This window comes from Gouania willdenowi, chromosome 14 (genome assembly GCF_900634775.1).
Source record: "Gouania willdenowi chromosome 14, fGouWil2.1, whole genome shotgun sequence".
In the NCBI taxonomy this organism is placed as follows: Eukaryota; Metazoa; Chordata; class Actinopteri; order Blenniiformes; family Gobiesocidae; genus Gouania; species Gouania willdenowi.
The window spans coordinates 4,275,486-4,292,260 of record NC_041057.1 but is presented as its reverse complement, the minus strand read 5'-3'; the positions used below and the strand labels follow the sequence as shown (position 1 = coordinate 4,292,260).

Below are 16,775 nucleotides of genomic sequence, written 5' to 3'. Positions count from 1 at the left end.
GTGGTTCCCCAGATTTACTAGCCTAGCCACTCAATTCAATTCAAATTCAACTTTATTTATATAGCGTATATTACAACAAAGTCATCTCAAAGTGCTTTACAAAATATAGAGTCCATAGTAAGAAAGAAAGAACCAAACAAGATCCACATGAACAAGCATTTAGCGACAGTGGGAAGAAAAAAATCCCTATTTTTATAAGAACAAAATCTCCAGCAGAACCAGGTTCAGAGGTGCAGCCATCCACTTCGACTGGTTGGGGTTAGTGAACAGAAGGGCAAACAGGATAGAACAGAAGGATAGTCCATCCGAGTGTTCCAGACTAGTTGAGTCGCGAACCATTGATCTGGAACAGCCAGCTCCAGCATCAAGAAACCTCAGAAACGAGAGCCCTCGGAAGGCGAGGAGAAGGCACAGACTGCAGGAAAAACATGAGACACTCATTCCTAGAGGTTAGGTTAACATTCAACGTCTCGCTCGCGGCCTCCACCATGCTCTGAAATGCTACCACGACTGACAAGGTTTCATCTTGGACTGGTCGCACGTCATGACATGGGGTGAACATTGGTGTAAATGGTGTGAGGCAGTGTGAGCAGTATGATGACGAGAAGTCTCGCGGGATGATATTTCACAGGAATTAAGAAGCTTCAATGGAAAACCGTTCAAGGCACATTTTTATTTTGTTGAAACTTTAGAAATATCGCTTTTATTTTGTGAAAAACTATAATGGAAACACAGCTAGTGACGTTGGCAGAAGGCCTCATGACTCGACCAGTGAGCAAACACTGTGTGCAGGCAGTGCTCATGGGAGTTGTAGTGTCAGAGGCTGTGTTCAAAATGTCATACTAACGTACTACTCATACTAAGTCTCAAGTCCAAATTAGTATGTTGTGCTTTCTCATTCGATAGTATGTAAACTATATTGGGATATTTTAGTAAGTATGCACAGTGGGTACACAAGTCATATTCAACCGCCCCATGATGCATTGCGAGCAGAATGTAAAATCTTCCTGGGATCGAACAAATCAAACATCCCCTTTTCAAATAAAAGCATCTCTTCTTGTTCCTTTTTAAAGCATTTGTGAATACGGCTCTTGTTTTGAAGTTAACTGGAAGTTTGTCAATGGTGGATCTCTCCAAAATGTTGGTATGAAATGTGTTTCAAAGGTGGAGAATCAGAGTGATTCAGGTTTTTGCTATTGTAGGTTCCAAATGTATGATGGGAACTTGGAAGTATACTTCAGGTCATCACTAATCGTACTTCTATTGTATTGTAGACACTAGTATATACTCACTGAGTTTGTAGTGTCTAGAGTGGGCCATTTCAAACACAGCCATAGTCTCACATTGCCTTTGGTTAAAAACTACTATTAATTATATGTAAAATTCAACCTGCCATAGTGGCTGATGGGAGTGGCAACCTGCCACGACTAAATTCACTGGCATTTGACCAGTTGGCTGGTGTTAATGTCAAGCCCTGATTATGATGGTCTATTCCTATAACCCTAACCGTAACCCTTCATCCAAACAGGCAGAAGCCTCCCCCCCGTTCCAAGTATTACCGAGGAGCTGCACACTCACCCGGATGCCTGCGTCACGGCACCATCAGTACGCCCAGGCCATGAAGGCAGTTTATCTGCTGATGGGAGGGGCGGCCGCCTCCTCTGCTATGGGTTACCTCGGGGCATGTTCTCCCTCTAATCTGGAAGCCAAAGCTCCCGATTGCCAATCAACACAGATTTCTCTGGCATGGGTCCATCAGGAGTGTACCACACCGTCAGCCCCGCGCTCCACTCGCCACATTTTAACAGCTTGACTTCGAAGTTGCAGACTCTGATTTTGATGCTTTTGATTGTGGGGGATTACTTCTAATAATGTTGCTTTTGTAAGGAAAATGATGATGTCATTCAAAGGTGGGTTTTAAAGGGATCTTCCCTTCTTTTTTACAAGTTTGGCTTGACCAGTGGCGCACTGAGCATTTTGGGGGCCCAAGGCAAACTATTGTGAAGGGCCCCTTCCACTTGGGTATGATTATGAATATTTGGCATTTTAAAGGTCAAGCAACATTTAGTGTGCTCATTTGTTGGTTATATTTCTGTTTCCAACTGCAAAAACTTGATCCTCCCCCGTATATATATCATGGGAATTTGGCCCTAGTTCACTCTCCGGCCTATGTTCAGACGAAGAAAAAACTGACAGCTGTTTCTGATTTTTCCACTTTCCGATTACTCTCTAACTTCAGCTGCCAGAGCGTGTCAGCGTACTGTTTACGGGAAAGTGAAGGTCCTTAAAGGCAGGCATACACTGTGCAATTTTTGGCCTATTTTGAGCCAATGTTTCACTTGTGCAACTGTTTTTGGGATCTGGCCGAGTCTGGGCTAAATCATGAGTCGTATGGTATCATGAGAAACCATTAACACACCACGACTGGCTCCCGATCAGCACTCGTATGGTTGCAAGAAAATCAAACCTGTTTGAAATTCCAGTCGCCCCTTGTGAGGGTATCGCACTGTTGAAGCAGTGCCACAAAACGGTCCATCAAACGTCACCGCATTTTCTCTTTTGATGATTATCTGCAGAGAATGGCACAATTTGTCAAGACAGCGCGTTTCTTTTTGTTTAGCATCGCGAGTGTCTATCCGTGTTCTTCTTTTTCTTCTTCTGTTTTAATGGCGACGCTTCAGAATGTTTCTTCTTCTTCTTCTTACATTGTACATTTGTATACAAGACTCCGACGTGTAGTGTATGGACATACAGTGTGAGCAGTCAGGTCGCGTCAGAGTGGCGGTCCATATAGTGTGAGAACATGAACATTCGGACTTTTCACTTGAGTTGCACAATTTGAGTTAGAGCTGAGTACAACGATTGAAAAATAGTGCACAGTGGAGGCCCGCCTTGAAGAGAGCTCTTCTTCTCTGCCTCATTGTGTACTACAAAACCACAGAGTCACAACTTTCAGGTCACAACTGTTTTTATTCTCGTTCGGTAACTAAAGGGGGTTACATTGGAATCTTTACTTTTTCCTCCAAAAGCAGCACAAATTGGTAATTTGACAAAAAAAAAGCTGCTAAATTATCGAAAAATCAGGCTGAATTCTTTATTCATGTAGAAACCAAAGGGATGTTTACAGGCAGTGGGGCTGTTTGATATCACCAATCACCAAAGGGATTTCAAGATTGCGGAACACAGGCTCTAAAATAGTAAAGTAGTCCCATTTATAAGTAGCAATTAAATGAATATGGTGCTAGATAATGCGTTTTATTAGGCATAGATCTTCTAGTGAGTACATTTCAAAGATTTTAGGCCAAACTTGTTTAAAAAAAAAAACAAAACAGTGGAGAATCCTTTTAAAAGCAGATGATTGGTCGGGTCTGGGTTTTACACACAACCCTGAGAAGTATTTTTAAATGGAGTCAAAGAAACATTACAAACGGGTGATGAAATATTCACACATTGTCGTAACCCTACAGTTCTGGCAAATACAATACCAAACATGTTTAGTCACGTTTAGCTGTTAATCCTGTGTGAGAAAAAGAATCCTAATCCCAATTGTTTGTTTGCCAAGTGGTCCATTTCAAGGCGTCATTGAACCTTAGATTCCTAACAATAAGCGTGTGTGTCTGTTTTTCCTCCACACTGTTACGACACATTACATCCATGTCTGCCAAAGTCAACATTCCATTTCAAAATAAAAGTTGTTAGTGGAGCAGTTTGGACTTGTTTCCTTCCACAATCACATCTATTTAACGTTCACTTTCACACGTGGGAAACAAAAAAAAGCACAATAACACTAGTCCACAACCCAACCAACGTATCATTAAAGGTATATACTTGAACAGACAACTTCAGATTTGAATAACCTTTGTCATAATTTATGAGTAGAGTCAATAAATGGTACCTGAGAAACTCAAAAGACCAGTTGGACTAGAAAAGACTTGGAAACGCTTCAAGTACAGTGCCAAAAAAAATGAATACAAAAATTATCCACAACATACAAAACAGACACCAATATACACAGAATGACTCCCAAAACACGGAATGACGTTACAAATGTCCAGAATGACTCCAAAAACCACACAAAACGATTTATTACACGAAAAATCCACAGAATCATTTTTTCTTTTTTTCCTGTGTTAATACTTAGATATCTATGGAAGCCCATCCTGTAAAAAAAACAAAAAACAAACAAAAAATAAATAAATAAAAAACTGGGAAAAGTACAACAACAACAACAACAACAACAACAACAACAACAACAACAACAACAACAGCAACAGCAACAGCAACAGCAACAACAACAACAACAACAACAACAACAACAACAACAACAACAACAACAACAACAACAACAACAAGAAGAAGAAGAAGAAGAAGAAGAAGAAGAAGAAGAAGAAGAAGAAATGTAAGCCATAATTATGACTTAGCATCTCATAAAAATGAGATAGTGTCTCACAATTATGACTTTTTTTTTTTTTTTACTGGCGGGAATGGGCTTCCACAGATATGTGATTATTCGATAAGCCTGATATGAATTTTGTTAATGTAAGATGAGATAATCGCATTGATAACAGCGTGTTCCGTCTCTTCCTGTGGAGGTGTGGCAGCCTCGTGGGAGATCTTTTTTTGGGCACGGGCTCCGCGGCCACGCCTCCTCCTGCTTGAGTGCAGTAGTAGCGGTAGCAGCAGTGGTAGCAGGGCCGTTCCTCTGTCTCTGCACATAAATATTCACAGCCTGCGCTGCCAGGCATGGATGACGGCTGCAGTGAGCCATGGCAGTGCGACATTACACCCTTGACTTCAAGCTCTCTGCGGAAGGTAAGAGCTTCGGCCGAGCCCCTTGGCTCCATCATCTCCGTTGTGCTAAGCGCTAGCGGCTAAGCTAGGCTGCCATTACAGCAGCACACTTTGCTCTCACTGCCCTTCAAAACCTAAACAGCAGCGCTGGACGTGCTCGTAAACACTTTGCACTGTGTTCAGATGTGCTTGTATGTGAATTATTGTGCTTTCAAATGAGACGTTTGTGCACCAAGTGGCGGGTTTAGTTGGTTTCTGTTGTAAAGTGATGAAGAGTGACACATGATCACTGGTCAGACCATCGGTGCCACCGCAGTGAACAACGCAGCCGCTCCATAAGAAGCAATCAATAAAGTTATTTCAAACCAACACCGATTGAGGAAGTGGCGCTCAATCGGCCATTTTTGTAGTTTTATTAGTCACTGACGCTCAAGCACATGATTCCCAGCGCCATGTGCAGTTGGTTTGTTTCGTTCTATCAGATTTTAAGTCACATTGAAACTATTAATAATAATGTGAATAGGGAAATTCACTCTGTTTCTATTTAATGTAGTAAAAGCCAGGAGTAGCCTCTTTATAGACTAGAATACTCCAAAACAAGTTTTTTTTTTTCTTTTTTTTTTTTTTCCTACTTAGGGATGTAACGATTCACTCAACTCCCAATACGATTCGATTCACGATACTGGGTTCATGATATGATTTATTTTACAAAATGGGACTGTAGAAAAATGATGACTGAAAAATATTCCTTTACTTTTTGGGGGAAAAAAACTATAAAAAGCTATATTGTTTTCCCTTTATTTTTTATTGTCAAAAGAATCCTTTGATAAACTATTCAAAACAATGCATTTTAACTAAAAATAAATCTTGAATGAAATAAATAAAGAAATAATACAATGAAGAAAAGCCTATTAATTGAAATTCTAGCACCTGTTGACACAGCATTTTGTGGCAAGTAATGCTGCCCAATTTATTTAATCGTGATATGAGAACATGCAATGATATACCCACATGAAAAGCTGTGATTTAAATAGTTTTGACAATTTCTGACAGTACAATATTTGTTTTTTATAGAAATGCCATAAGTTTACAGTAACGTCGAGTTTTCTGTTTGCACTTTGCAGAAATGCCTTTATTTTCTTATTGCAGAGTATTGTACAATTTTTTTAGTTTGTTTTTTTTTACAGAAAAACATTATGTTTACAGTAATGCCACATTTCTTTTCTCTTTGCACTTAAAAAAAAATTATTGTTTTTTCAGGTGAAAATAAATTGAAGACAGAATTGTAAAAGCTTATATTTGTATTTAAATAGTTAAATGATCCATACTCTGCATGTTTGTTAACCAAGGCAAGAAGTGTCATTTCACTGTTTATCCAATCGCAAACTTGTTTACCATTATCGCAATCGCAGTTCCGCAAACACGGGGACAGAGATGAACCTGTAGCAACGATTATGAACTGGAAACTCAACTAAAGCTAACTATGCTGAGCTAACCCATCGACACACTGACTGAGCTAAGAGCTAATGCTAACCACTCCATATAAGGAACAAACCAAGTAAAAAAACACGTTTTACTGTCAGAGTCACTGACTTGTTTATGGTCAGATTTAATACTTGTATGGAAGGATAAAAACTAAACATGTCACACGTTGTGTGAAATAAATGTTAGCATAAATAATAATGTCACTATTAATTCGTCCCAGTTTGTGAAACGCAATATTTTTAATTATATTTTACGTGTTCACAGACAAAGCTGGTCCCATTAGACTAATGTAACTATTGAGATTATTACAACTTAATATACTGAATGATTAAATCATCAGCTTGATCTGGTTTAATTATAGGAAATCTGAGAAATATTTATAAATCATAACTTTATCTAACTCATTATCAGATAACTGAAACAAGATTTAGCAACAGTAAAAAACACTAATGGTAATTTTTGCTTTTCATGAGCTTTTTTTTTTTTTTTTTAGAAAATTTTATTTCAAATGAGGAAATAAATGAATTACATACAATAACACTAATAGAGTGATCCACATGCACAAATATATTCCATAAAATATCAGCTCACGAACTCTTTGAGTCAACAGCTATTGTAGCCTTTTTTTTTTAAATGTGTCTAATGTTGATGTATTAAGATTTATTTGTGTTTGCAAAGAACCTGTTTACACTAAGTTGTGAATTTTTTTATTTATCGTGATTTTTATCGTTATCGTGATAAATACCAGAAATTATCGGGATCATATTTTTTGGTCAATATCGCCCATCCCGAGTTGTGATTTATAAACATGACGAGCAGCTTCATGTGCTGCTACACACCACGTCTAATTGAAGCACTGCTTATATTCGATGGTGATCAGGGTTACCAAGCGAAGGATGCTGACAGGCATCATCGGAAGCAGCTAAGTTGTAGCAGAGGTCCTCAGGTAAAGCATCCAAGCAAATCGCCTGTATTAAATAGACGGTGCGTCTGATGTATGTTTTTTTGATTATTCATATTAAAAAGAGTTTAGATAACCCATGCATGCCTGGGAGTTCCTTTTGTGTCAAAGTGTGCAACAATTATTACGACGGTATCGATAAAAGGAAAAGACAATAGAAAATCACCATATGTTGCTGAAAATGAAGCGTAGGGGGCGCCATCGATCCGTAGGAGAGAAAATTACTGTCGAGCGCCCCTATGCTCATCAGCGCTGGCGAAAACCCTGGATTGTTCTTTGGAGTTTTTAACGTATTGACTTGTCTCAGATATAGACGTATAGACTCAGGGTTCAGTTACTCTTTAAGGCGGCTTTAGCAGCGTTACTACAGGAGGCTGCACTCATTATTAAAAAAATAGCACCACAAATGACTTGTTGAGTCGCCCCAGGCACAAAAACTGCCCTTTTTAACTGTCATGTTTGTCTTTGATAACAGTTTGTCTTATTTGTTTCAGTGACTCAGCATCGACAGTTCTGGTCTGCTGTCCATATTTCACGAACAGGAACTGACGGAGACCGTTCACGACACAGACGGACACGGATACCTCGCTACGTTTGTTGGAAAGAATGGCCGGTAAGTAAACACGACGACTTCTAGTTGGGCTTGTTGTGCTGCTTTTGGGGATTTCAGTTATAGTATGAGAACAAATGTATGTAATTTTTTTTTTTTTTTTTTTTTTTTTTTTTGTTTTTGCAATGAAATAAATTAATTTATTTTATTGCTTAATTGTGACCATCACCATCCCTCCCTAAGGAAGGCTAAGAAAAATGTTATTATAGGGAGGATATAAAAAAGGGAGAGCAGTGTTACACCTAGGGGGAGGGGGAAGGGAGCAGGGAGGAGAGACTCCAAGGCAATTAAAGAAAGAAAAAAATAAATAAATAAAAGGATGCTCGCTTTGATTACAACCAAAATAAAACATGCAACAGCTTTGGTGGTGTTTTACCAGGTACACAATTGCGTGGCGTTATTCTCTTTTCTCTCTTTTGTCTGATTTCGCAGACTGGTCATCCTGCGAGTGCACTCCCATGGCTTGGTAACGATAGACCTGCAGTGTTATGAGGAGGATGACATTGCACAATTAGACAATGTAAGCATTGGTTAATAATGTGTAATCCTTTTATTCGTAAAATAACTGATAATTGTTGAGTGTTTTTAAGGCTTTGTTGTTTCCTCACAGCTTTTAAATGCACTGGAAAGAAGCTGAAAGTTTCTCCTGAACGGTCATATTACGAGGATTAAAAAGTAAGTATTTATTATTGTGTTTGTGGTGAGATTGTTTACGCGTTAATGGTTTAAGAAAACATTTATTTGGTGATATTTCACAGCGCGATTATGGTACCGTTCTAAAAAAAATTGTCCAAATGGTTTTTTTAATTATCTTTAATTAGCTTTTTTTCGTTTTTTTTTTTTTTTTTTTTTTTTTAAAAGTCGTGTTGTGTGTTGATGTTGTGTAGTGGGTTGTGAGTCATTTGATAAATTTTTTGTTTTTCTTTTATCTGCTGTTTGTACTCATTATGTGTATTTTTGATGTGGTTTTGTGTATTTTTCAGTCATATTGTGTTTTTTTTAAGGCATTCTGTGTGTGGGATTTTTTTTTTTTTTTTTAAGTAATTTTGTGTGTCTTTGTTGTGTAGTGTGTTATGAGTCATTTGACAGAATTTTTGTTGTCTTTTTCTTTGTTTTGTGGAGTCATTGTGTATTTTTGATGAGGTTTTGTGTATTTTTCTGTCGACTTGTGTGTTTTTGTTGTTATATTAAGAGTCACTTTATATTTCTAGTTTTGCTTTTTGTATAATTTTGGAGTCTTTTAGTGCGTTTCTGTTGTTTAATGTGTTATTAGTGATTTTAATATCTTTGTTGTAGGGCTGGGCGATATATCGAATATACTCGATATATCGCAGCTTGTAGTCTGTGCGGTGTTGAAAATGACCATACCGTTAAACTCGCGGACTTTTTTTTTTTTTTTTTGAATTTTTTTTTTATTTTATTTTTTTAAATATCTTAGTGGCATTATGCACAAAAGGTGCACTTAAATTTAGTGTTGTTTTGAAATGTCATCTTAATGACAACATGCACAAAAGGGCACTATTTGTTTTTAAAATATTGTAGTGGCATTATGTACAAAAAGTGCACTTTAATTTTGTGTTTTGAAATGCCATGTGAGTTGCATCCTGCACTAATGTCTTGTTTTGAAATGTCTCTGTGACAATTTTGCACAGAACGTGTTGACAATTTTATGTTTGAGCCACTCACTGTTTAATAAATACAGTTATGTCAACTTTGACTTAGTTGTGATATCCCCTTTTTTTGCATGAAAGTTTAAAATTGGCATATATTAATGCAGTATGATCAAGAATGTTTTAATGTAGACATATAGAATCATCATACTGGTGTGATTTTGTGCATCAAAGTGTTAATTCAAGGGTAATGCAAAATATCGAGATATATATCGTGTATCGTGACATGGCCTAAAAATATCGCGGTATTTATAAAAGGCCATATCGCCCAGCCCTACTTTGTTGTACTTTAAAGGTTTTTTTTGTGTGTAATTTTGGAGCTTTTAAAACCAAGTGTCACTTATTGGATCAGTGTTTTTTTGCGTCTATAAAATGTGCTTAAAATTTAATTTAAAAAGTTTCTATTATAAACTGGATTATTTAGAATTTAAGTTGTGGATACACTGGTATGCCTTTGGCTTTGGGATTAACCTTAGATACTAAGGGTGTTTGGGGGAAAAAATGTATTTATGCGATATGTGATATTTCACTGCACGATTATCGTATGGATCTAAAAAAAAAAAAAAAAAAAGAAAATGTCCAAATTGATTTTTTTTTTTTTTTTTTTTAGAATATATTTTTTTTTATTGACTACAGAAACATTTAATTGAACATTTAATTCAACACCATTTTAGTTTGGAAGTTGATATTTTTATCAAACATTCTGTCACTTTGATAGATGTGTGTGGTTAACTATTCAAAAGAATTTAAGAACTTAATAGAATCAAAATCTGTTGTAGAAAAAACTTTTTAAAAAATGTACAGTTTGATTAACATTCCACCTTTTTTTTGATATTTGTACTTGAATTACAATTAGTTTACTATTTACTTGTCTCGAAGTTTGTGAAAAATGAAATATGGTATTTCATGCCATTTTGTACTTGTAAAGGCTAAATTAGTAATTATTGATATCGCATGTATATGTATTGGGATGTATTGCATTGTGACATGCAAATCATGAATCATATCGTCAATTATGGACCATGTACACCCCTATTACACAGTTGAGATCAGTAACATACAGAGCTATGCATTATATGGATTTCATTACCAAATTAATATTAACAACGTAATCCTTAGTATTAAAAACAAAAAAATCCCGAAAGAGATATTATTTATTAAGATAGTTTAGTGGAAAACACATATTATAATACTTCAGAGCCTTTGTGTTTATTATTGATTTTTTTTGAGTTGTAGTTTATTAGTGTAATGTGATTATTTTGTATAAACTGTATTGTCATTGTGTAATTTGTGAACCCCAGAAAGAATAGCTGATAGTTTAAGCTAATGGAGATCCTATCTGCCTATCTTTCTTTCTATCCATCCATCCCAGGCTCCCAGCCCTGGTGCGTGGAGCTAAAGTGGACCGGTACTGGCCCACGGCGGACGGCCGCATCGTAGAGTACGACATAGATCAGGTGGTGTACGAGGAGGATTCTGAATACCAAAACTAAAGATATTGCACTCGAAGCAGTACGGGAACATCCTCCGTGCTCGATGGAGACGTCAGTAAGTCACACGCTTTATGTTCACGTGTTGTTTCGGCTCCTTTAATGGAGGAAAAAGTAGCGTAAAGTGGATTTATTTATTCACAGACCTGGCAGAGAGCGACATCGCCTACACTAGAGCCATCACAGGCAGTGGGAAAGAGAAACTACGCTGGGAAGGAGGTGCTGATACTGGGAGGTGGAGACGGAGGAATCCTCGCTGAGTTGGTCAAACAAAAACCAAAGATGATCACGATGGTTGAGATATCCTTCACGTGTGTGTGTGTGTGTGTAGGGCTGGGCAATATGGACCAAAACTCATATCTCAATATTTTTTTTTCAAAATGGTGATATACGATATAAATCTTGATAATTTTAATTCAAATGAAGTCTGACTTGAAAGACATTTCTGGGTTATATTTACTGATGCAAAATCAAAGCAATATTTCTAAAGTTTCCACAAAGTATAATTGCGCTTTGAACATTTTTTTCATTGAAGGTTGTTTTGAAGCCTCGTAACTCTGGTGAAATCTCATCTCGTGAGACTTCTCTGCAGGAAGATGGACGCTCCTTATAACACTGCATTCCTTTGTTGTTGTCTATCGTTAAAGTAATCATTTTTAAGTAAAATGCTAACAAATGTTTCAGTTTTCTGTTCTGTCCACACGTACCTCACCATGTTTTCTCTGAGAGAAGTGGTCATGTGACCAGGTACGTAATGTAATTGCGGAAAAAGTGATTTCTCTGTGTTTTTGCGACACATTTCAATATGGAAACGTCTGAAAAACCTCCTCATGAAAGCTGAAAAACCTCAGTGATATTTGACTCCGAGTAGTAATTCCTTAAGTTTAGGGTTTTCCATTTCCAGTTTTTATTAAACTGTTTAGATTTTGCTCATTTCCAAGAGTAATGGAAACACAGCAAGACACATTTGCTAACAAACAGCTGATCAATTTGTTGCACTTTAGTCTTTTTCTCCTCTAAGGGACAGCACGTGTGAGTGAGTTCTGTAGTGTGGCTTGTTTAGATGAAGGTCTGGGTTAGGAATGCACTCAGTGATTAACTGAGCTTTACATGTTCTGAGAAGTAGAGAAAGAAACAATTATTTAGATACCAAATTAGCTATAATATATATATATAGGCAAAATTGTAATTTTCTATATCAGCAAAATGGAAAACTCCATATGCCCAGCTCTAGTGATTGAGACTCACTCCTGAAGAGTTGTGGATTTCTTATATTTTTGCTTTTTCTGCACAAACATCTGCTGTTAAATAATCATCCCTAACAAAGTGTGCACATCGACCAGAAGGTGATCGAAGGCTGTCGACGCTACATGAGGAAGACGTGCGGCGATATTCTCGACAACCTGCAGGGAGATTGTTACCAAGTGAGTCGCAAATATACATTAAAGCAGACGCAGGGAAATGTTTAGAATAATGACCAATCAGAGCATTAATATAAATACAGGAAACGGCAAAGACTTTGTGTGTGAATGTTGGCATATTGTTTATTTCCCCTGTTTTCTGTTAACGTTGTGTGTTTTTGGACCTGAGCTGCTGTTTGGACTCATAATGTGTATTTATGATGTGGTTTTGGTGTATTTTTCTGTTAATTTAAAAGTGTTATGAGTCCTTTATTCATTTTTTTTAATAGTGTTGTGTGTTTTCTATGTGGTTCTTTAAGTCTATTTTTTGTTGTGTAGTGTGTTTTGAATCATTTGATAGATTTTGTTATTTTTTCTGTTTTTTGGGGTGATAATGTGTATTTTTGATGTGGATTTGTGTATTTTTCTGTCCTTTTGTGTGTTATTAGTGATTTTTATATATCATTGTTGTCCTTTTTTTTGAGTCATTTTGTATATTTATTTTGCATGTGTTTGGAATTGTGTATTTTTTGTGTAATTTTCTGTTATTTGATGTTTTTTTGAAGTGTTCTGACTGGGTCGTTTAATCAATTGTTGTTCTTTTATCTGGGTTTTTAATGTGGTTTTGTGTTTTTTTTTTTTTTTTTTTTAAAGTCATTTTGTGTGTTTTTTTTTGTGTAGTGGATGAGTCATTTGATCAATCTGTTTTGTGGAGTAATTATGTGTTTTTGTGTATTTTTGTTATATATATATATATATAAGTAATTCTGTGTGTTTTTTTAAGTAATTTTGTTGTGTAGTGTGTTATGAGTCATTTGATACATTTTTGTCATTTTATCTGTTTTTTTGGAGTGATTGTGTGTATTTGTTTGTATGCTAAGAGTCACTTTATTTTTTGGCTTTTTGTGTCATTTTGGAGTCATCATGTGTGTTTATGTTGTTAAGTGCATTATTTGTGATTTTTATATTTCTGTGTTGTAATTTTAGGGTTTTTTTTCTGTCTTTCTGTATTATTTTGGAGTAATTGTTTGTTTTGGGGACCGTCCAAAGTTAAACCATGGACCAGTTGCTCATGTCTGCATTAACGCACTGACTCAGTCCCTTTTCTCATGAATAACTCAAATCCACTGCAACATGTCTGTGCGTGTATAATAAGACTGGTGTGTATTTCAGATATTAATTGAAGACTGCGTTCCTCTGCTGAAGAAGTACGTCCAGGAGGGGAGGACGTTTGATTACGTGATCAATGATCTCACCGCCATCCCAATATCCACATCACCAGAAGAAGGTGATTGACCTCTTTGCGTGAGTGCATCACGGCGCTGCTCGAGTGTCCGACAGTGAAGTCCATGGTCAGCTTGTGTCTGCTGTTTGTGCAGATTCCACATGGGAGTTCCTGCGTCTCATCTTAGATCTGTCCATACAAGTCCTCCATCCCAGGGGAAAATATTTCACCCAGGTGAGCGCAAATTGTGAAGCAGAATATATAGAATAGATGCCTTTTTTAAGCTTAAATTCACTCACTAGCCTCCAGTGATTTAAATTAAAGTACGTCTCACGTGATATTTTATTCATTGCCAGGGTAACGGAGCGACTCTGACGGAGGCGCTGAGTTTATACGAGCAGCAGCTGGAAAAGCTCTCGTGTCCCGTGGAGTTCCGTAAAGAAGTGGTGTGTGTGCCCTCCTATCTGGAGCAGTATCCTTTCATTCAGCTGTGAATAATCTGACAAAGGTTAAAAACTCGCCTCCAGTCTGTTAACTTCTGGGAAATGTTTAAATATTTTATAATTGCATACTTGACCTTTTATTTTATTTGAATTTTTTCGCCACATTTGTCGTCAATTTTCACAGCAACGCCTTTATAATTCATGTGTTTCGGGAGTTAGTTTGTGTATTTTTGGTGTTATTTTGTATATTTGCCTCTCATTTGTGTGTTTTCGTCATTCTGTTGTGTGTATGGAGTCAATTTGTCTGTTTTTGCTGTTTGTATATTTTTCCTTTCAGGTTGTATAGTTTTTATGTTTTTGGAGTCGTTTTGTGTATTTTTGTTGTTTTTTTTTTTACATTTTTCTATCATTTGTGTGTATTTTTGTCATTATATTGTGTTTCCCCGTTATTTTTTTGTTGTTTGCATATTTTTCCCCTCATTTTGTGTCTGTTTGTTTTTGTGTACTTTGTTTCTGTTATTTTTGTGTATTTTTAGAATTTTTTGTGTATTATCATCATCTTGTGATTCCAGAGTCAATTTGTCTATTTTTATAGACAAAACACATTGTTTTTGTGTAGTTTTTCTCTTATTTTTGTGTGTTTCTGGAGTCAGTTTGTGTATTTTTATTGGTGTTTTTTGTCATGTGTTTTTTTTGTCATGTGTGTTTTTTTTGTCGTGTGTTTTCCCAGCAAGTTCTTTGTGAATAATATGTTATGGTTTCACTTATTCAGACAACTGTTTTCCCGAAAATTTGCTTTGATCTCCTGACACGTTTCGACTGTCAACTGCCAGTCTTCTTCAGAGGCTTCTGCTGATCGCTTTGATGTTTCCTTGACTTCTGAGTAGTAATTCCTGCAAGTTTCCTGAAAAAAAAAAAAAGTAATTTGAATAAACAAAACCTTAAAAGGAAACATCAAGCAGACGCCTCTGAAGAAGACTGGCAGCTGACAGTTGAAACATGGAAAAAAACAGTTTTCTGAATAAACAAATTTGCTTAAAGATAATATTTTTGGATATTCCGTCCCCTTGCAACCCCTTATCCTCCTTGATTGATCCTAATTTATTATTATTATTATTATTATTATTATTATTATGATGTGTTCACTGTTCAGTCCTTAACTGTTTAATTTCAGATGGGTTTTTTACACCGCGTGGAAGAAATAAGGAAAACTCATGGCGTCTGTGTTTATTTCCCTAAAGTTGGAATGTGAATACTCTCATTTATCCCCAGATATGTGTTCAGAAAGAATGTCTAATGAGAAATAACGTGGACACGGTTTTGGATTTATACCAATGCTGAAGTTACATATGGAAAAAAGGCGTGGCAGCAGTTTTAAATATTTCCTCTTTCCTTGTTTTATTTCTCTGCTAAGGTACGACTTAAAGCTGTATGTTACCTGGTTTGGTTTGACTGTCCATGTGTATTTACTCCTAAGAAACTGTTTGATGTTTATACACTGATCTGATACACTGACGTGGTATGTTTTATTTTATTTTTTCAAATTGATTGACGGCTTGGTTAAAAAAATTCAGCTTCCTGTAAGTGAACGGAGCTGCTTTTAACCCTCACCTTTTCATTTTTTATTTTTTATTTTTAATTGGTTACCACCACTCAAATGTGATCCAATTAGAATTAGTGGTGTTGAAGTTCCATGTCCAGTGTCTATTAATAATGCACAAACTGTGTTTAAAGTCCAAATGTCTTTTTAAAAGGGAAACGATTCCTCTGACTGAGTTGATTTCACATCTGTGCTCGTGTTGTTTTCATGTTTTAAAAGCACCTTTTTGTTTTCCTGATGGATTTTAGGTTGGTTTCTTTCTTTCTTTTTTTAAGACTATTGCGTGCATGTTGAGGACAGTGAATGTAGCTTGCATATTACAGCACATTTGATCTGTGGGACATTTATTTATTCTATAAGATTTCAATAAATGCTGTTCTGACCTGCTTGAGATAATTTTGTGACCATCTACTAATAAAATGCTTTTTTTGGGGGAGAAGATCTGTGACTGTTCGATTCATTCAATTTAGATGGTTTTAAATCTTCTTTAAAAATTACATTACAATTAAGAGGAAAAAAATATTAGTGTTTGTTACTTATTATTATTTTGCAATATACCGCGATATTTCACAGCGTGATTGTCGTTTCCATCCAAAAAATTTAAAATTTTAATTTATTTTTTAATTACACTAGCTTCTTGGTTATTAGTGTGTTGCAACCAACTTGAATAGGTGCATATCGCCACCTACTGTACATGTTTTACTTCATTCCTTTTATTAAACATACTCAATTTAACCTAATGTCACTGTCAATTGTCTATAAAAATTTACTTGAATTTAATTTAAAAGAAAAATTTTATAATAAACTGGAATATTTGGAGTTTAAGTCGTGGATACGCTGGCGTTGGGCTTAACATTTGATACTAAGGGTGTAAGAAAATACAGTGGTATTTCATCTTGCGAAAGCACCAATTAATTGCGCTAACATGCATAGCACGTAAACGCCCAGTCACAACCTCCAAGCATTTTAACTTGGAAGTTTATTGCACTTTATTTTCATAAAACGCACTTTAATAGTTGTATGTATGTAGTTTTCCCCCTTTCCCCAGGTGTAACACTGCCCTCTCTTTTAATGTTTTTCCCTTTAATGAAACGTTTCTT

At 36.2% G+C, this 16,775-nt stretch overlaps 1 protein-coding gene across 1 annotated transcript; it reads left to right on the top strand.

Annotated features, from left to right (window-relative positions):
• Positions 1 to 7,084: 7,084 nt before the first annotated feature.
• sms (spermine synthase) lies at positions 7,085 to 16,116 on the top strand. The gene is given in 14 exon segments (XM_028467233.1): positions 7,085 to 7,222; positions 7,735 to 7,850; positions 8,280 to 8,367; positions 8,458 to 8,522; positions 10,890 to 10,999; positions 11,002 to 11,045; positions 11,047 to 11,065; positions 11,152 to 11,207; positions 11,209 to 11,307; positions 12,342 to 12,431; positions 13,581 to 13,695; positions 13,787 to 13,866; positions 13,989 to 14,104; positions 15,250 to 16,116. Coding segments are annotated over 14 exon segments (1,167 nt in total). The 3' UTR covers positions 15,281 to 16,116.
• Positions 16,117 to 16,775: the final 659 nt, after the last annotated feature.